At 36.3% G+C, this 21,631-nt stretch overlaps 1 protein-coding gene across 5 annotated transcripts in view; it reads right to left on the minus strand.

Moving 5' to 3' along the window:
• Positions 1-21,631, minus strand: part of Lrba (LPS responsive beige-like anchor protein) — a 478,937-nt gene that overhangs the window by 420,981 nt on the left and 36,325 nt on the right. For all 5 annotated transcript variants that reach the window (XM_041659437.1, XM_041659438.1, XM_041659435.1 and 2 more), the window contains exons 3-7: positions 6,790-7,021; positions 6,242-6,342; positions 2,810-2,905; positions 399-520; positions 186-312 (exon numbers count right to left, since the gene is read on the minus strand). In XM_041659437.1, coding sequence (XP_041515371.1) covers positions 186-312; positions 399-520; positions 2,810-2,905; positions 6,242-6,342; positions 6,790-7,021 — 678 coding nt within the window. The remainder of the gene's footprint in view (positions 1-185; positions 313-398; positions 521-2,809; positions 2,906-6,241; positions 6,343-6,789; positions 7,022-21,631) is intronic.

Genomic DNA, 21,631 nt, shown 5'->3' on the forward strand with positions numbered 1-21,631 from the left:
CCTAGCATCTCTCATAAAACCAACAAATAACTAAATATTCAGTCACTTTATGACCCAAACCATAGAAGTTAACTTCCGAGTAACTGAAATACATGTGTTTAAAAGGGTAAACGCACACGAGGCTGATACAGCACTATGCGGGCTGCACAGCTTCTTAAGGGAACAGACTCAGGAAGAGCTCATACCTTTTGTGGCTTGAAATCAAACTTCACACAATGTTGAAAGCCTTTTCCTTTGGACTTTATTGAGGTTATAATCAAACAGCCTCCAACAAAATGAGCAGAATATCCAAGACCTTTGCTGGTTCTGAAACTGTGAAGAGTTAAGTTCTCATTTTACCTCAAAATACTCATTTTCAAAACAAAGTATTAACACTAATCAAGTCTAGAAATACATACCAATACAAATATGGTTTATCCTTGTCTACATTAATATTATTTACAGGATCCATTCTAAGCCAGGTGTGAAATGTAAAACCATTCTGGTAAGGCCATCTGGCTATAGGAGGTAATGCAATAGCCTAAAGGAAAGAAATGCAGTTACTAACTTTCAAGAAAACTTTCTTACTGAATTCATGAAAATGAGATTTTACAACACTATGTGTGTTTCCACTTTAAAAGTTATTAAAGTATCACAAAGCAGACTTTATTGAGAAGAAAACATTTAATAACTATTGTATTTTCTCAAATAAAAATTAGAAAATATTAATTAAATGAAACATTCAGTGTAGACTGATGAAAACAAACTCATAACTACATCTTTTCCTACAGACATAACCAGAAAGATTCTACTGCAAAGAAATAGTACTGAAATCCAACTATTGAAATTTGACCCCCCCAAAAAATTGATAGAAATGAGAAGTTAAAGGCTTAATTATGTTATTTTTTGTAAACCACAACTATAAAATTAAACAGGATTATTTCATATATTTTTCAAAATGGTATTCATAAGTCATTTTATACTTAGTTTAAACTTTTTAAATATAATATTAGATGGGCATGGTGGCACATGCCTTTAATCCCAACACTCAGAAAGCGTTAGCAAGTGGATTTCTGGGAGTTCAAGGTAGATCTCTGGTCTACATAGCAAGTGACAGACTAGTCAGGGCCACAGAGTGAGACCCTATTTCAAATAAACGAAACAATCAAACTAAAATGTACACAAACATATATAATATTATATAATGAAGGGTTTTTGAATAGCAACACAGACTTAAAAAGATAAAAATAAACTTAGAAGAAACACTACCAGTGTTTCAAAAGCTATGAAAAGATACAATAATAAATACTTTATGCTGGCATAAAATCTTCATTAGGTTAGACAATTCCTTCATGATTATGCCACCCCAAACACAAGTGTTTAAACAGAAATACAGAGGGCTGGAGAGACAGATCAGTGGTTAAGAGCACTGGTTGCTCTTCCAGAGGACCTGGGTTCAATTCCCAGCACCCATAGGCAGTTCATAATTGTCTGTAACTCCAATTCCAGGGGAATATGACACCCACATACAGACACACAGGCAAAACACCAATGCACAAAATAGGAATAAATAATAAAATAGTTTAAAATGTTTTTAAGAAGCCATAAATTGGACTTCAATAAAATATAAAACCAAGTTTTGAAAGATACCTTTTAACTTTAAAAAACATATAAGAGTGGGAGGGGACATTTGCCAAACTGAATATCTGAAAGAGCTACACAGTGAGACTCTGTCTCAAAAAATATAAAAAGCAGATACACTAATGGTCAATAAAGACATAGAAAGATGTACAACATTGCTAGTCACCAAGAAGTTATAAATCAAAATCAGAATGACTGGAATGAAGGTCTAATTCAATAGAGAAGCACACAACTAGAACATACAAAGTCTTCAGCTGGCTCCCAACACTGGGAAAAACAAAAACAAAAAGAATCCCCTAGTATAACATTAATTAGTACCAACAAGGAAAGAAACTGGAACCTTCCAATGCTGCTATTGAGACTGTGAAACACTCAAGGAATTCCTCAAAGTGTTAACCAGAATTTCTAAAACACAAAAATCTCATCTCTAGGCAACAAGGCAAAATAAAAGCAAAACACAGTAAGAAAATCCCAAAAAATAAATCAAATATCACAAAAGTAGTTTTGTTTCATTTTATTGAGATAGAGCCTCAGGGAGGCCGGACTGGCCTCAAATTCCCTATGTAGTCTAGGATGACCCTGGCCTATTGACCATCCCGCCTCCATCACCAAAATTTGGGGATTAAGGCTAAAAAAAAGATGTTCAAAAGACAGAAAGTCAAAGCATTACACTCTGACAGGTACAAAGATAAATTCACAGTATAGTGTAACTGCATATGAAAAAAAAAAAAAAGGCTGGGGACTAGAGAGAAGGCTCAGCGGTTAAGAGCATTGCCTGCTCTTCCGAAGGTCCTGAGTTCAAATCCCAGAAATCACGTGGTGGCTCACAACCATCTGTAATGAGATCTGGTGCCCTCTTCTGGTCTGAAGGCATACACACAGACAGAATATTGTAAACATAATAAATAAATGGATATTTTTTAAAAAGATGTTTTAAAAAAAAATTTTTTTAAGGTTGTTATTCCTTCACTAAACCGAGTAGGCAGCTTTCTCAAATGCCTTAAGAAGCAATTTCTCCATCTCTCAAACTGCTAGGGGGAAAACCGTCCTAAGGATTAAGCAAAGTCTTGCAGAAAAGCTTCTGCCTAACATAGAACTGCCAAGTTCCATGCCAGTGTAACAAGGCTGTACGTCCAAGAAGCAAGGAGAAGGAGAAATTTGGGTATTTGCCTCATGCACATTTACTTACTGCAGCACTCTTTCCTGGAAAGTTGAAAAAGGCATCAGGACCGTATTTCTGAGGCATATGCTTTAACACAGACAGCAACTTCCCAGCATGTGGAGGCTATAAAATAACGATTTATTAATCATGCTTTTCTCCTTAAAACAAAACATATTTAATAACATTCATGCTTTAATATATACAAAATAATACTATAAACTAAAAGGTATTTATAAGAATAAACAATGCTATTTTCAAATACCTTAATACAATGAATTCTGTGTTATTTTTGTAGTACTATAGAGCACATTTTTGTTGAGTAAATATGATCTAATATTGTTTCACACCCTCAAACATTTCAAAAACTGACCTTTAAAATTTATAAACTACTTCAACTGCCACCTACCCCTTTATACATCTTAATTTAACAAGTACTAAATAATGCTTACTTAGACTCTAATGTAAATGATACTTTAAATAAGTCATAATATTTTAACTTCACAACCTAAAACATGATCCTGTTATTTTCCTGATTTTACTGAAGAAGCTGTGACGTAGAAGAGCACTCCCCCGGTCACACAGTGACTGTGGGGTCAGGGTCAGAACCCAGGCTAACCCCAAAAGCACGGCTTGAGCCGTAACACTTTCACCAGCTGAACCCTGCCCTTGCTCTCCTTCTTTAATAGAGACCACTCTTTCAATGGCCTAACAGATACTGATCTATATCTCCAAATTCATAGTGCATATCTTTGATCCTGGGTTCTATTTACAAACTATCCCCTCTGCTTAAAATGTGCTCACTAAGCCTACCTCAGTCTCCTGCAAATCAAGGAAATCTTTCACATCCTTCAAAGCTCATCTTGAAGTCTAAAGTCCACTTCCTCAAGCAGTCCTCCCGGAACTCACAGAAGTGGTTAAATTTCTCTAGCATATTTCATTCTACAGTGTGCCTCAAATGCGCAGCATATATAAAGGGTTTAACATCATATTTTTAATGTTTCTTTGACCCACAAAACTATCTAGCACATGAAACAATCAAGAACTAAAATGAAAATCTCATTAATATTTATAAGGAAAGTCAAGGGCAATTAGATACACATTACCATCTTAATAAGCCTATAAGGAAATATAGTAAAAATAAGGGCATTCATTCTTCTTTATTACAAGCTGAAAACAAGGTCAAACCACAGGTGAAATCATTGGCTTTCTCCCATCTTGTTTTGTTTACTATTCTAAGATATTATTTCTATGTAAAAGTTTAGCAGCCTTTTATCTTACTAGTAAATGGAATATTTCAATCTAACAGATACCTTTTAACCATCCATACCACTCAATTTTAAAAGTATGATTAATATCAAATGACTACAATCACAATTATTTTTTAAATATATTTCAAAGAAAAGCAAAGTAACAAAAAAAACTGAAACAGCAAATACAATTAGAAAATTAGACCATTTCCATCTAGAGAAATCATTCCTCCAAATTCCTTTTTCTATAAACAAATCAACCAAAGAAGATAATAAGGTAATCCCTCCCACAGTCCCTGTTGTAGGACACTACACTGGAAAGTCTTTAGAAAAAATATTAGATGCCATATCAAGAGTCTTTACTAATAAGCATGTTCATTGATGCTCTCATTCCACAGATAAACATCATAAATCTGTGTGTAGACTGAGATATGGGATTTGTATTCTACTCAAAGAGTCAAAGGGAGAAGTAGCTGGCTGTGTTATCCAGAGTGGACAGCTATTATTTTACATTTATCTCGCAAGCTATTCTGATTGTCCTTCTTATCATAAATAGTTATATTATTATGTCTAATATTGGTGTTATGTACTCTGTCAGAAATCTTTCTGTGGCCTGTGGAATGGCTCAGCAGTTAAAGATGCTTGCTACTAAGACTGACAACCTGGGTAGAAGGTGAGAACCAACTCCTGCAAGTTGTTCTCTGAACACCAAGCATGCAGAATGGCACATGGGCATGCATGTGTACATGCACACACACAAATGAAAAAGTCGTGTATTTTGTTTAGCATTTAAATGGCTTTATATTACATATCATTCAGCTGATTGATTACTCTCTTCTCAATACAGTGTCTTTTTTTTCATATCATGTATTCTGAAGGAGGAGGAGGAAGAAGAGGAAGAGCATTGGGAAAGTGGCCAGTCAGCCTCGCCTACTTGGCCTTCCCTGCCAGGGAAGTGAGAGGTCTTTACACAGTAACAAGGTGCCAGCACCTGAGGAATAATATCCAGGCTGTCCTCTGGCCTCTACAGTCCATGCACACATGAATATGTACACACATAAACAAATATACACACAACACCAAAAAGGGTTTTTTAAAAAAAAAAGGAACCATCTGAAATTCCCAATGAATAGAATTAAAACACTGCAGAAGGAAAAAATTCAGCTAAGAGTAAAGCAATAAAACCGATCTAAAACAAAGTTCTAAAAGAAAAGACAAAAAAAAATAATAAGTGACCAGATCTCAGTGATCTGGACAGAATCTGCCGACGAGCTCAGGAGGAAGCAGCTGTGTGAGGCTCTGGGTTTTACACAGCACTGAGGAAAGGCAGGGAGGAAAAAATCTTTTCAAAAATTTTTGAATTTAATAAAACTAAAGTTACCTGAAGTTTGATGTCCCAGATGAGGGGAAAATGAAGAATAAAAGGAAGTAATATTTGGAGAAATAATAACAATTTTTTTTCAAAATGTGATGAAATTTACCAAGTTATGGAGAGGACAAACTAATAATGTAAATACACGGTAAACGACACAGGACCATAATTCAGTTCAGTTAATATCAATATAAAACAAAAAAAGCACCAGAGAGTTGGAGTTTACAACATATAAGCTAAAGAATATATCTTTTAACATGATGAATTATAGGTACAAATAAGGATGAAATTTGATAGACCTAATAATTATAGGACAGCTGGCTGAACTAAAGGCAATGATCAAGTCACTAACGGATCCAAACAAAAATCGAGCAATTATTTACTAGCAAATACTCCTCTAACAAACAGCTAACTAAATTGCAAGAAAAAAGAAAAAATGCTTTTCATAAGGTACCTGGACCCATCGATTGCACCTGGAGAGGATGGCTCTAACCTGCAAAGACGCTGTTCCCTGAATATGCTGCTCACATTAAAGGGCCATTACCACTCAGAACAGAAGGAAAGTGGGTGCTACTTAATATATTCTCAACATCAATAAATAACAGACATATAGCTTTATAACACAATTTAACAGGACCAAATTAGTAGTTACCTAGGACACACAAACAGAAGTAGCAATATACATGAAATGCTACTTTGATCTCTTCCCCTCAATTTGACACGCACTGCATGTGGAATAATTATTAGTCACTTTATAAACTACTAATGACTTGGAAGAGGTACTTTCAAATACCAGAGCATTTAGTACTTAGGATGTTTTATTTTCATTTTGTTTTTTACCCATTGTCCTTTATCTCCTTGAAGTTTACTGAAGAAAAGCTTTAGTTCTCTAACTGTCAAACTATAGCTGGCCAGCACTCCCAACATGTCAACGAGAAGATCTGAGAAAAAGCAAACAAACAATGAAAAAGGTGAGCTACTTATATTTCTAGAGATAAAGAATTAAAATATGTGCTCACATAATAGTCTGGACACAAGAGGTATAGACACATGCCATGGGGCTTAAATGGCTCAGTGGCTAAGAGCACACACAGCTCTTCCAGAGCACCTGGGTTTGGTTTCTAGGCCCGCTGGGTAAGGCACAGCCACGTGAAACTCCAGTTCCAAGGATATCTGACACCTCTGGCCTCCGCTGGCATTGCACACACTCACTCACTCACAAACACACACACACACACTCACACTTAAAAATAATAAATAATATTTTAAATAAAAACATGCTATATAATCAAGTATTTGTTCTTAAAATATTGCTAAAAGAAATCTTTAAAATACAGCATTCAAGAATCAAACTGTTTCTTACACACATCGCTACAGAAAAGTCCTACCTGCAATCATACTGTCAACTTTTTCAATCTTCCCCAGTACTCTTTCCACAAGGCCTACTTCCGTGCAGACTTGAAGGTTTCGTATGCTCTTCTTCAGAATGGCTGTAAACATGCTCCAGACTTCTGCTTGGCAGGTAATGTCACATTTCTCCAATAACTCCACCATGCAGATGATACTCTCACCTTCTTGGATAATGAAGTTCATCTCCAGATCAAACTGGCCTCCTACCAGCTTCCAAGGGAAAACAAACAAAAGCATGTTCAAGGCATTACTGCACATCTAGTACCACTATCAGCCGTCCCTAAACTTCAAAGTAGCAATGACTACCCATTTACAGCCCCCCAACAACAAAATATTCGACTTTTTGTAAATCTCAAAAAAATAAATCCTCTGACGAAATCTTCAAATCTAGATAGCACAAAGCAGATTAAAACTTGGAATATAAAAATTAAAATATTTTAAAAATAACAAATATAGGGTAACTTAAGAAAGTCATTTTCAGATTCAATAAATGGTAGAAACGTGGTTTTTTAATTAATTTATTTATTAATTAAAGATTTCTGTCTCTTCCCTGCCACCGCCTCCCATTTCCCTCCCCCTCCCCCAATCAAATCCCCCTCCCTCGACAGCCCAAAGAGCAATCAGGGTTCCCTGCCCTGTGGGAAGTCCAAGGACCACACACCTCCATCCAGGTCTAGTAAGGTGAGCATCCAAATTGCCTAGGCTCCCACAAAGCCAGTATGTGCAATAGTATCAAAAAACCCATTGCCATTGTAAACTTGAGAGGTAAAGCCTTTTCTAAGCCCTTTAGACCAGACACCTAAATCCTAGTGCTTGAGAAGTAGCGTCAGGGCTGGAAAGACAGCTTCATCACAGATGGTCCAGGTTTGGACCCCAGGGCTCACATTACACACAACCACCCTTAACTCCAATTCCAAGTCATTGGGCACCCTCTTCTGGCCTCCAAGGGTATCAGGCACACCCACAGTATACTTAAAGACATGGAGGCAAAACTCTCATCCTCATTAAATAACAAATGAACAAATCTTTAAAAAAAAAAAAAGTATAAAGGTCAAGCATAGTGATATAGTGGCCCATGCCATTCCCAGCACTCCAGAAAGCAGAGGCAAGCAGAACTCTGAGTTTAAGACCAGCCTGGTCTACATAGCAAACTCCAGGCCAGCCAGAAATATATAGTGAGATCCTACCCCAAAAACAAAACGAAACAAAACAAAAAAGAAAAGAGTTGAGGGTTATCTATAGTTAAATACTGAATTTAAGGCCAGCTTGGGCTACTAGAGACCGTGCCTCCAAAAAATTCATTAATTAATTATCAAAATTCATTAATTAATTATCAAAAAATTATTAAATATCAAAAAAGATTGTTAAGATTTCTGGATTCTCACTGATCAATTTAATATAAATTAAAATTCTGAACAGAGACTATAGCTCAGTGCTAGAGTGCACACCTAGCATATAAGACTCTGGGCTTAACCTCAAGTAATTTGGGGGGAGGGGCTAAGTACATAAGAAAAAAACCACAAAATCAAAATGTAATTACACAAAGGAGAAAAATCATTCATGATTCATGTTGTAAATATTAAAAAATTCCTAAAAGAAAAATTTGAAGTAAATTTTAGGACAAAGCAATGAATAAAATGACTACAATGACACCATGACATATGAGTAAAACCTCAATCTTGTTCACAAAATCAATTTTAGTAACAAAATTAAAATTATTTAGGTATGTTATAAAATTCCAAGTCCTAAATAATATACATAATAAAATGTACTATGGGTAAGGACTTGGGGAAATGTCTTCTCATACGTTAGTGATGCTGAAGAAATGGGTATAGTATATGTGGAAATCCACCCAGAAAATAGAATGCAAAATTAAAGAGTAACTTCTTCGAGCACAAGAGTAACTTCTGGTCAGAAAATACACCATAAAGTCTCAGGAATAAAGCAAACAAACAATAGATCCCACAGCCATAAAACACCAATAACCCTATACAGTGTTACATGTGATAGCACACTGTCCTAAACTCAGCATTTCACGAGAGAAAAGCAGAAAGAGAAAAGGTTTTGTGAAAAATCATAGAGACACAATAGTAAGGCAGACAACTTCAGCAATATTTTCTAGTAGACAGAACCCAGAAGTTCTCAGTTGAGTACAGAAAGGCACTTCCTCAAATACACACAAACAGCATGTGGACAAACAAACCAAATAATTTACAAGAAAAATAGACAGATGATGATAGATAGACAGATAGATAAATAGATAGATGATAGATAGATAGATAGATAGATAGATGATAGATAGACAGATAGATGATAGAGATGATAGATAGATAGATAGATAGATAGATGATAGATAGATAGATAGATAGATAGATAGATAGATGATAGACAGATAGACAGATGATAGACAGATAGACAGACAGACAGACAGACAGATAGAGATAGAGATAGATAGATGATAGATTAGATAGATAGATAGATAGATAGATAGATAGATAGATACATAGATACATAGATAGATAGACAGACAGACAGACAGACAGACAGACAGACATGGAGAGTTCAAATACTGTGAAAATCTCTTCAACAATTATGTGTCTTCTGGGTAGAACTAAACAGGACAAAAGCCTCATGAACTCAGTTGAGAAGCCTTGCCTTCACCTTAGTGTTACTAACATCCATCTTTCACTCTTATCTGTATATATTACCATCAGTAATCACCCTTCCAAGAAGCTACAGAATTAATTTGGAAAGTAATTTCCAAATAAAAACCCAAATATTTCACCAGCTTCTAAATTGAGCTTATAGTGTGAAAGCAATAGTCAGACAGGTGTTTTAAATATTTTTCCACTGCATTAAATATTGTAAGATATGCCTCTCAAGGAGAAAATTGATGACTGAATTTTGTACATACAAATGTGTGGCATATTGATATACTGTATGCATGCATATCTATTATACCTAAAAACCAAGCGGAGAGCCTACAATATGTCAGGTTAACCCTTTCTAATAGTTATTTGAAGCTGATCAACCTTCAAAACACAAATTTGTCTCCACTGACGAGGATCATACCCAGGACCAGGCATCGCGAGCTATTATCTGAGCGGCAGTAATGGCTCTCCCCTCCAAAATGTAATCTTCCAAATGTCACAGGGAGTTATGAATATCTGAGCAGCCTAATGCACTTTACCAGCCATGAAATGTGAAAATGTAATCTTATTACCTTTTTATGGTTGTATTTTTTTTGAATAATGTAGCCTGGAAACTGATGTATAGTCTTTTCCTGCATTTTAGCATGATTTGGTCTCCTCTGCTATATAGAACATTTTTCAAAACTCTCCATTTCAACATATTTTAGTCTTGCATGAACTTCATAAACAATTTTTATAGCAACCTTCAGGGTGGCATAACATGCTTTATATAGGTCACAGTTTAATGTATATGATTATAGACCTTTTAAAGTATTTATTTCAAAGAATTCAAATGAACCTTTACAACTTTTGTACCAAGATCTTAATTTGAGTGTGATAATTTTCATCTCAATAGTTTTAATAATAAAATGCCTTAACTTAAAATTGGTCACTAAGATGAGTCACTTATATTCTCAAAAAAAATAAAGAACAGAAAATTCAGGAAGATGAAAACTATGTATCTTCTCTTCAAAAGATTTATAAAGCTGGAAGACTGTAACTCAACACCCTGGTACTTCACAGGTGAACATGCTTACTCTAGATAACTCAATGTGAACTTGCTACATTTCTCCTCAGAGACAGGACAAGAGCACCGTGCAACAGAAGATGGGGTAGGGTATAATCTCAGCCTTCGCCACCGACCAGGTTTCGCTATAGTTCTTGTGACTTGTCCAAAAATGTCTAAATTACTTATTCTGAGCTTGTTTACATATAAGAAAATAAAGTTCCTCTCACGTACAGTGTCACATTCATACAGGAATGGGTCCTTGGGGAAAACTAGATACTTTGAGATCAATATTTTTTAAAAAAATTAGCAGTTTTGAAGCAAGCAGGATACATTAAAGGTACTAACTAACACAGAGATGAACGCCTTATTTTTCTCGGCTGACCCCAAACTCACAACCCTCCCATCTCAGCCTTGTCTTCCCAACCATCCCCCTGCATAACATATACAATACATAAACAGCGGATAGCCAGAGAAGCCACCTCAGAAGCTCAGCATCCATCTCATAGTGAGATTATAGTAGGTTCATCAATGTCCTGGATCCTGGCAACCTCAGAACCACTGCAGCAGCCCACGGCCCAGATTTTCAACAGGACAAACACGTCTCCTTTTTAGAAACCACTAATGTGTTTTGGTGTCTCCATTGTGCCAACTGAATTAATATAAATGGCTATAGTTAAATTTCCTCAAAAGTTATAAAAATATACCTGTGACTATGTTTTATTACATTTGTTTTGCGTGTATGAACATGTGTCTGTGCACACCACAGCACACATGTGGAGGTTAAAGGGTAATTTGTAGAAGTCAGTTGTGGCTCCCAGGGATGAAACTTAAGATGTCAGACTCGACAGCAAGCACCTTTACCACTGAGCCACCTAACAGGCACTACTTGGGAGTGTTTTAAGTGAAATAGCAGGTGGTAAAACTTACACTGTCTATCTTGGTCTAGTTTTTGAGAACTGCATTATTTTTCCTAATAAGGTTCAAAATCAAAATATCCTCACTACATTCTTATGAGATCATTCAATAAGCACCACTATGCCGTATGGCTCCCACTATGGTCCAAATTATTTGCTCCCTGGAGGGAAGAAAAATCTGCCAGGCAGTGGTGGCACACACCTTTAATCCCAGCACTCAGGAGAAGAGGCAGACCGATCTCTGAATTTGCAGCCAGCCTGATCTACAGAGCTAGTTCCAGGAGTCAGAACTACACAGAGAAACCCTGTCTTATAAAAAAACAACCACCACCACTAAAATAAACAAATAAATAAAGCTATGTTAGCGTCTTAACATCCATTATTTCAGAAAGCAATTTTACTTGGAAATAGGTTGGTTGTAATGTAACTGGTTCAGACAAGGTCATGAGGATAATCCCTAATCCAAAGTGACTACTAACAAAAAGGGAAAACTTACACAGAGGCATACATGAGTGAGAATACCGGGTGAAGATGGACACAGAATTCTCGGTGATAATTTTAAGACAAATAATGGCAAAGATTCCTGCAAAGCCTCAAGAGCAGTGGCTCTCAACCTTCCTAATGCTGCGACCCTTTAATAACAGTTCTTCATGTGGTGATGACCCAACTGTACAAGTATTTCTGTTGCTACTTCATAATTGTAACTCTGCTACTGTCATAAACTGTAGCGACTTGTTAGAGTCCTTCACGACCCCCGAGCAGGGATTGCAAGCCATGGGATGAGAACCACTGTTCTAAAGGCTAGGAAGGACTCATGAAAAAGATTTTCATAAACCGGGGGTGGTGGTGCACATCACCAGTACTCTGCAGAGGCAGAGGCAGAGGCAGAGGCAGGCGGATCTCTGTGAGTTCAAGGCCAACCTGGTCTACAAGAGCTAGTTCCAGGACAGGCTCCAAAAGCTACAGAGAAACCCTGTCTCAAAAAACCAAGAAAGAGAGAGAGAGAGAGAGAGAGAGAGAGAGAGAACCAAACTACAACCACATTAGATTTTAACTTCTAGTATACAAAACTCTGAGGCAGTAAGTTTCTGCTGTTGTTTCGGCAGCTCAATTACTAGGTCCTTGTTACACATTCCTAGCAAACTAATGACCCCAGTATCTACTGAAGTTGTTTTTTAATGCTACCAACTAAATTCCCCAGGAAACATTCTCAAAAACTCTTTAAATGCCAGACCATGGGCTTTCGGAGGTGGTTCAGTGGATAATAAACTCTCCATTTAAGCTTAAGGAACAGAGTTCAGATCACCTGAACCACAAAAATGCCAATCAGGCATGACAGCCTGCCTGGAATCCCAGCGCTCAGAATATAAAGATGTGATCCCCAGAGCAAACTGCCTAGCTAGACTAAATAGAATCAGTAAACTCTGGGTTGTAGTAAGAGACTCTGCCTCAATATATAGGGTGAAGAGCAATATATAGGTGAATGAAGAGGTGTTGGAAAGATGGAGGATCGAGGTGAGGTTTTTTGTTTATTTGTTGTTTTGTTTTTAATTAATTTTGGGGATATACTGCAGGGGTGAGGGATGGATATGGAGGGGCTGGAAGTGAAAGGGATTGGGTGCATGATGTGAAATTTCCAAAGAATCTATAAAGAATTATGTTTTTAAAAAACTGAAAAAGAATCAATGAAAAAACCAAAAACAAATGGTATGGAGAAAAAATGTGGGCAAGTAAAAAAGGAAAAGGAAATAGAGATACAAGTGCAACCAGGCATGAGGATTACAGTCTATATCTGTGTGCCAAGAAGTAGGAGTAGCTGAAAGTGTGCTTTAATCCCAGCTACGGGGAGTTTCCTTTTATATATATATCTTTTTAATCTCAAATATTGTGAGATGGCAGATATTTAGAATTCAAGAAAGAAACTGCAACTGTTTCAAAACTTATAAAAATATTTTTAACAAAACTACCCAAAAATGTAGTAAGTCCTTACTTCAGTGCTTTACTAATAGAGAGGTGAGAGAATATTCAGCTCTTTAGCAAGTACATAACCCCCAGCCTTTCAAGAGAAAGCTAACCCTCAATGACCTGCCACTGATAGTGAGACTATTACTCTTTACAAACTGCCATTCAATGAGTGACCAAAGAAGAATCTGACTGCTTTGCAAGGCTGCTTTGCGGTCACAAACAATATTCTTTCCCTTATTTGACCACAGCAAACCTTTGGGCTGCCCCTTCTTCAAAATGTTTGCAGACAAAGCTCCACAGAAAGCAGAAAGCTTTTGAACTGAAGAGAACAGATTTAGCTTTAAGAGATTTTACTTGCAGATCTCTGTGAGTTCAAGGACAACCTAGTGTATGAAGCAAGTTGCAAATTAACCAGCACTAAATTGTCTTTTAAAAACAAGGCAAGGGGAGGCCTAGAGAGATAGCTCTTTGGTTAAGAACACTGGAAGCTCTTCCAGAAGACCAGGGCTTGATCACAAGCTACCACAAATTTCTCAACATAAAAAAGGAAATTTTAATAACCCTGTAATTAGTATGGAAATATTTGTAATTTTAAACAAAAAAAAATACTTCAATGTTCACGTAATTTCACTGCATATTACTATTAAATGTTTCAAAATGATCACAAATTTTATGCTTCTAAACTCAAAACAAAGATAGAGGAAAAAGATAGAAAAGAAACTTGATCACACATGAATCATGACTGCAAACCTACATAACAAAGTTAAAAAAGTGAGCTTCTAGCAAGGTGACTGGTTACAAAACAAGGATACAAGGACAGTTCTATTTGTGTCTATTAACAATGACGATATAGGCAAAGAAATAAAAATGGCAACATTTACAACTGACAGAAATACAAAAAAAGCACTTAGACATAAAACCACCAAAACATGAAGAACTACGGTGTTGTCTCAACATTCCCCAAAAGATGGCACAGGTACATTTAATAGTTTCTATCATAAATCCCCAAAAGAGTTCTACAAATGTAGAAAATATTATTTTAAGATTTATACGGAAGAAGCAAATGAACTATAACAGAAAAGCAATCTTAAAGGGGGAAGTGGGAGGAAATTGCCTGCCTAATTTCAGATCTCTACATTGCTATGGTGATCGGTACCATGAGGAGTCACCAGGAGGACAGACATACAAATCCATGGAACAGAAAAGAGAATCTAGAAATGAACTATACCGGCTGAGTTTTGACGAATGTGAAAAACACCTTAGTGGTGAAGACCTTTTAAGCACATGGCCTTTTAAGACATTAAAAAACAAACAAATAAACACTATCACAAGTATCATACCCAACCCAAAACAGTTTAGTATAGGTCACAGGCTAAAATGTACAATATAAAACTATTAGAAAACAAAACTTCTCAAGGCTAATTAAGAGTTCTTAGACTACACACCCAAAAGCAAATCCCATGGGGAAACTTAAGAATTAGGCTTTATCAAAGATTACAAACTTTTGCTCAAAAAAAAACCCAACCTATATACAAACTATATTTGTAAACCAAATACTTGAGAAAAGGACATCTAAAATATAGAAAGAACTCTCAGAATCAAAATTCATTAGCAGAAAAAAGCTAACTAAAAAATAAACCAAAGAACAGAACATATTTCACTAAAAAAGATACTAAAAAGACAAATAAATTTATGAATAAAAGTTTAAAACTATTAGATATTATTGAAACTCAGACTACAATGAGATATCAGGACACAGCAATCAGAATGAAAACAAAAACATCAATTCCTAGAGAAGTTACAGAGAAGCTGAATCACTTATATGTTGCTTGTGAGGATATGAAATGACACACCCATTGTAGAGACAGTTCAGTAATTTCTTTCAAAAATTAAACATACAACTACTATTGGAGCTAGCAAATGTATATCTAGCATTTTTCCTTTAAAAAAAATATGTACCATAAGAAAAAAAATGTAACATGAATGTTTATAGCAACTTTTTTCGTAATAGCCTGAAAATGGAAACAGAAAACCTTTACCGTACCCAATACACAACAAACAGGACAGAATGCTGATACACACAACAATCCAAATAAATCTTCAGGATATTGTACTAGTTAAAAAAAAAGAATTTATATATTATTCCATTTATATGCAATTCAACTGGAAAAACAAAGGGAAGAAAGACTGGTGGTTTTCAGCAGTTACAAAGGGGAGCAGCAGGAGGAAGAGTCATGGCTATAGGGAGAAATCAGGAAGCACCCATGTGTGCTGGAAAGTTTCATTATCACTGTCAAAGCTATTGTGCTTCTGCAAGGCTTTTCCATATTGGAGAAAAGTAGATAAAGAAGAGAGAATTTCTCTTTCTAATTTCTTAAACTGCATGTGACTCTGCAACTGTCCTGAAACAAAGATTTACTTTTAAAAATAAGTAGATCTGGTTATGGTAACTATGATCCTGGCAGTGGTGAGCACTGGGGCAAGAGGGTTACAAGTTCAAGTCCACCTGGGCTATAAACCAAGGGCCTGACTCAGAAATACACAACTGGAACAACTGTCTCAAAAGAATAATAAAAAAAACAATTGTGTGAAGTAAGAACTTGTTATAGGATTAGTTGTTCACCATATTAAAACCTGCATGAACTGCAACTTCAGAGGGAAGAAAAAAAGAAGCCAAATTAAGGAGACAGAAAACTCATGTGAACACAATTCTTAAGCCACCTAGAGACTACAATTTCCATTTCTGAAATTCTCCCTCAATCTCTATCCCAGAAAAAAAAATAAAATAAAGTGGGTATATTTAATCACTTACCTATACTTTAAAAGGATTGACACTGTTATTCACCCCCAAAAAATTAAGCAATAATATTATCAGTTTAACTGTATATTCTATAAACTAAGCTCCAATACTTGCATTAGAGAAAAATATGCAAATCTGAACCTTCAAACAGGAAATGAAATTTTCTAAATCTATTGCATAACTTCAGACTCAGGCATGCACTGAAGGATAATAAATCATTTAAACCTTCATACACAGAACCTTTTTAAATTTGCATTTATCTACAGTAAATACTGCCATGTTCTTTAATAGATTACTAGTTCAATCTAGCAAACTAGTGATTTATACCACTGTCATATTTTAAAAATCAGAAATCTGTCACCAGTGACAAGCAGAAAGAAGTCCACTGAACTTACACTGCATGGACTGAAACACCGCAGGATATGAAACAGCAAGCAGTCACACATCCCATATTCCAACCAATCACCTCAATATGTGTGTCTAATTATGTGTTAATAACGTAAAAGTACATAGTATTTAACAAGCACATAGTATTTGTTCAAGCACTCCACCTCCACTGTCATTTCCTTAATACTTCCAAACTATTTTAGATTACATTGTTACTTTCATAGTTACTAATCTAAAGTCTTATTTTGAAGAACAGTAACATTTGGAACATAAAAAAAAATAATCTTTTTTCTTCACAAAGTATGAACTGTTATATCTTAGACTTCAGACCCAAAAGTAAATTCCCTGGAGACAACTAATGTATTAGAGTGTGTGTGTGTGTGTGTGTGTGTGTGTGTGTGTGTGTGTAAATAAAATAGCAAACTACAGACTATATTTGAAAAGCAAATATCTCAAAAAAAGGATATCTAAAACACATAAAGAACTCTCCAATTCAACAGTAGAGTAAGAAGACCCTGTCTCAACAAGAACAAAAGGAAAACATTGACAAAATTTGGTTTCACTGATCAAGAAAAAAAAAAGACTCAAATCATTAAAATTGGAAACAAAAGAGAGAGCATATTACTACCAGCCTTACAGAAACATTGTCAAAAAGTAACAACTTAGATAAAAGTAAAAAATTCCTAGAAAGCCCCTTATTCCTGAAACTGGTTCTATAAGAAAGAGAAAAGATAAAAAGGTTAGAAACAAAAAGATAATAATCAAAAATAACTCACAAAGCACAGCTGGAGCTCTCACAGTTTTGTCAAAAATGAACTAGTATAATTCTTCACAAACTCCTCAAAAACTCAATGAAGGCAGTGTTACGCTTGTACTAGACACCTAACTAAGTACAGTAGATATCACTACAACATGAGAAGAAATATTAACAACATGTAAAAATAATTCTACACAATAAGCAAATCAGATTTATTTCAGAAATACAAGTTTAGTTTAACACATAAACATTAAATTATGGGGCTATAGATGCCTCTGTCGATAAAATATCTGGGACATGAGTTCAAGGCCTAGGACCCATACTTAAAAAAAAAAAAACAGAGTGGCATATATTTAATGCCAGTCCTGGGAAGGTGGGGACAACTGGATCCCTGGGGCTGGCCAGGCAGCCTAAGCTGTGTGGAGAGCTTCAGCCCAATGAGAGAACATGGCTCAAAAAAACAATAAAAAAGTAGGTAGTATATGAGAAACAATATACAAGGGTGAGCTCTGGTCTCCATACACATAAGCATGCAACTGTACACACACACATATGCTTGTGCACCCACATACATAGTATATACAGTAAAAAGCAATAAATTATATACATGGATAACAGAAAAAGAAAATAATATGATCATCTCAATAAACACAAAAAGAATTTGTCAAAATCTAACAGCCTTTCATGATAAAAACATGTGAAGTAGATAGAGAAAACAATGTGCTCAACCTGATAGGGTCTGAACAACTAACCCTGGACTTAACAGAAGTATCACTAGGCAGTTATAAGATAATTTAAGCACACACTCCAATAATACAACTGTAATTGGTACTTAAGAGTATATGTGTAGTTCTGGCCTCTGAAAGCCACACGAGCAATAACCAAAGTGTAACAATGAGTGTAAATAGTACTTTGGCTGAAGTTTTGAAGGGGCACTTCTGACCAAGAGTTTCTCTTAAAAACATCTGATCCAAGGTCTAGGGCTAGAAATAAACAACTGAGCCTAAATTATCTTGCCATACACAATAGCAGGATTATCATCAGATGAAAAAGGCTCTGCCAAAATACCCTATTAGCCAAAGACAAGGCAATCTGTGGTTCAGTGATAAGAACAATTATAATCAAATACATTTAAATTCATGAAATTTCTAATTCACAAGAACAAATTCACTGGTTTTCTCTAAAGCAGTACTCCACAACCTTCCTACTTTTGTGGCCCTTTAACATAGTTCCTCATGTTGTGGCGACCCCCAACCATAAAATTATTTCATTCATACTTCATAACTATGATTTTGCTATTGTTATGAATCATAATGTTAGGATATGATATGCAGGATATCTGTTTTCAACCTCTGTGTGTGAGCCATTGCTCTAAAAGATGATAAGGCAGAAATACCTGTCCCTTTGAAAACTAGTAAAATTAAGAGAAAAAACTGCCCATTTATTCTGCCTTCCATAAATGTACACTGGGTAACCAAATCAAGTATTCCCTCATTGAAAGGTTCCAGTTACACACACACACACACACACACACACACACACACACACACACACCAGAGAGAGAAAGATAGACACTGTGACCACTTTTTTGGGGGTCTAAGTAAATAAATATATTTTGATCATGAATACCAGGGCCAATAACATCATCCACACAGAGAAGCCAGGCACAATTGCTTCCAAGGAAAGGGCAGAGCACCACCTACAGTCTAGCCAGGGGAATGGAAGCCGAGTCTGACACAGACGAGATTCTGCTGCCAAAATGCAGGAAATACTGGACTTCAGGACATGTATAAGTACATTATTAGTATTCAATGAACAAAATTCAGACGGAAAAATATAAAATGTCCAAAGTTACAGGTTCTTCAATAAACAAATTCACCTGATACTTTTAAAATATATTAGGCTAGATGTGGTAGAGAAAGCAGGAATTTTTGGCCAATCTCAGCTACACAGCAAGTTCAAGGCCAGTCCTGACTACAATAAGCACTTGTCTCAAGGAACCAAATACATTAGTTGGTTAAACAAATATGCAAATTTAAATTGTAATAAGAAAACTTACAAATTGGCAAAAATTAAATTATAACCTGATATGTTTTTGGATAATAGATTAATAAAAAAGGCTTTTAATATTTTTTAATTCTACATTTGGAGGAGGAAAGAAAACATAACTAGAGAGAGTCTAGGAAAGCTATGAACGTTCTACTGCTTGAAGTGCGTTTTTCTGTGTAGCCCTGGCTGATGTCCTGGAACTCACTCTGTAGACCACGCTGGCCTGAGTCTCAGAAATTCTCCTCCCTCTGCTGGGATTAAAGGCGTGGACGACAACCGCCTGGCTGGCATTTTCTCATTTAAAGACCCCTGGGCTGCTGGTCCTGGGTTCTACAAGCAAGTGGGTTGAGCAAGCCAGGGAAGCAAGCCAGTAAGCAACTCCTCCTATGGCCTCTGCATCAGCTCCTGCATCCAGAATCCTGACCTGTTTGAGTTCCTGACCTGAATTCCTTCAGTGATGAACACCAACGGTGAAGTGTAAGCCAAATAAACCCTTTTCTCCCAAACATGCTTTTTGGTAATGGTGTTTCGTCACACCAAAAGAAACAGGAGTATAGTCAACCTTGGCCCATTCACGCAATGAAAAATTTTGTAGCTTCTACGTTATAAAATAATAGAGCTGTTTACATCAATTTAGAAAGACCTAGATGATCTAGGAAGCAACTAAGAAAGAAAAGACAAGACCCAATTCTGAGGTACAGCGAGCAACCTTTTGTATAACAAAGGCATAAAAAATGTAAACAGTTACATTTGTTTATAAAGACTTTAGGGAAAAATCAGAATTATACAGACGTGCTAATAACCTTGTGGGAGTTCTTTGGTTTTCATTTATTTGATTTTTCAAGACAGGGTTTCTCTGTGTAGCTTTGGAGCCTGTTCTGGAACTCCCGCTGTTCCATACTGGCCTCGAACTCACAGAGATCTGGCTGCCTCTGCCTTCTGAGTGCTGGGATTAAAAGCCTTCACCACCACTGCCTAGCATAACACTGTTTTAAGGTTTTCTTTATCAATGTCAATGGCTGGGAGGTGGAAAAAACAAGAAATAAGGTTCCCTGAAGACACAGAGAAGAAAAAGGAAAGAGATATTATACACATGCTAATGCTTAACAAAATACTACAATACATAAAAACAGGAATTTATCTATTTGAGAGCCAAAAAAACATCCTGGAAAAGAGCCAGGCGGTGGTGGCACACATCTTTAACCCCAGCACTCAGGAGGCAGAGGCAGGCAGATCTCTGTGAGTTTGAGGCCAGCCTGGTCTACAAGAGCTACTTCCAGGACAGGTTCCAAAAACTACAGAGAAACCCTGTCTTAAAAAAACAACAACAATAAAAAAAAAACCCTGGAAAAGTACCACACCATAGATTATTAATACTAGATCATATATGCAGGTGACTATCAATAAAAATGCTCTTCAGCGCGTAGTGTGCTTCATTTCTTTTTCCTTATAAAGTATTATGTGAAGTTTTTTATGAGCCCAAAAGAGTCGTGCATATGGGGTATCGTGGATGTAGATGAAGGAGAATTTAGAGAATCAGCAACTTATAAACAAAAAATAAATGCATTAAATTAAAAGCAAAATATCCAAGCAGTATTTTTACAACCTCCCTCCTCTCTCTCCTGAGACAGGGTTTCTTGGAGCAGCCCTGGCTGTCCTGGAATTTGCACTGTAGACTAGGCTGGCCTCCAACTCGGAGATCAACCTGCCTCTGCCTCCCAAGTGCTGGGATTAAAGGCTTGCACCATCACTGCCCGACTTGTTACTGTTGTTTGGCCAGGTGTTGAACGTAATTTTCAGGCATAGCAGGCAAACTAGTGTATCACTGAGCTATACTTCCAACTCTAGAACTGACATTTAATTATCTTCCTCAGTACCTCACCATCAGAAGTCCCAGGCTAAGGCCCAGAGTCCAGCTCATGACCTTGAAATCTACAAAATTGGAAAGATAAGCCTTCACCAAGCTCTCATTAGTTGAGCTCTCCATGAAACTCAATCATCAACTAAGCACTTTTAATTTAAAAATTGGTTTGATTTTAGTTATCAAGAACAAAAATCAATAACACATTAAGGGCATTAGGAATACTTCTTACTTGACAGTCACCTGTTTGGCTCCCAACTCTAATCCCACCACCAGAAGACTCTCAGGAACATTTTATCCCAGCATGGAGTCACACACTTTTAATCTCAGGACTGGGAAGGAAGGGGCAGGAGAATTTCTGTGACTTTGAGGACACTCTACTCTACAT

Source organism: Microtus oregoni, unplaced genomic scaffold, assembly GCF_018167655.1.
Source record: "Microtus oregoni isolate MIOR12 unplaced genomic scaffold, Mior012 000010F_ref0000083, whole genome shotgun sequence".
In the NCBI taxonomy this organism is placed as follows: Eukaryota; Metazoa; Chordata; class Mammalia; order Rodentia; family Cricetidae; genus Microtus; species Microtus oregoni.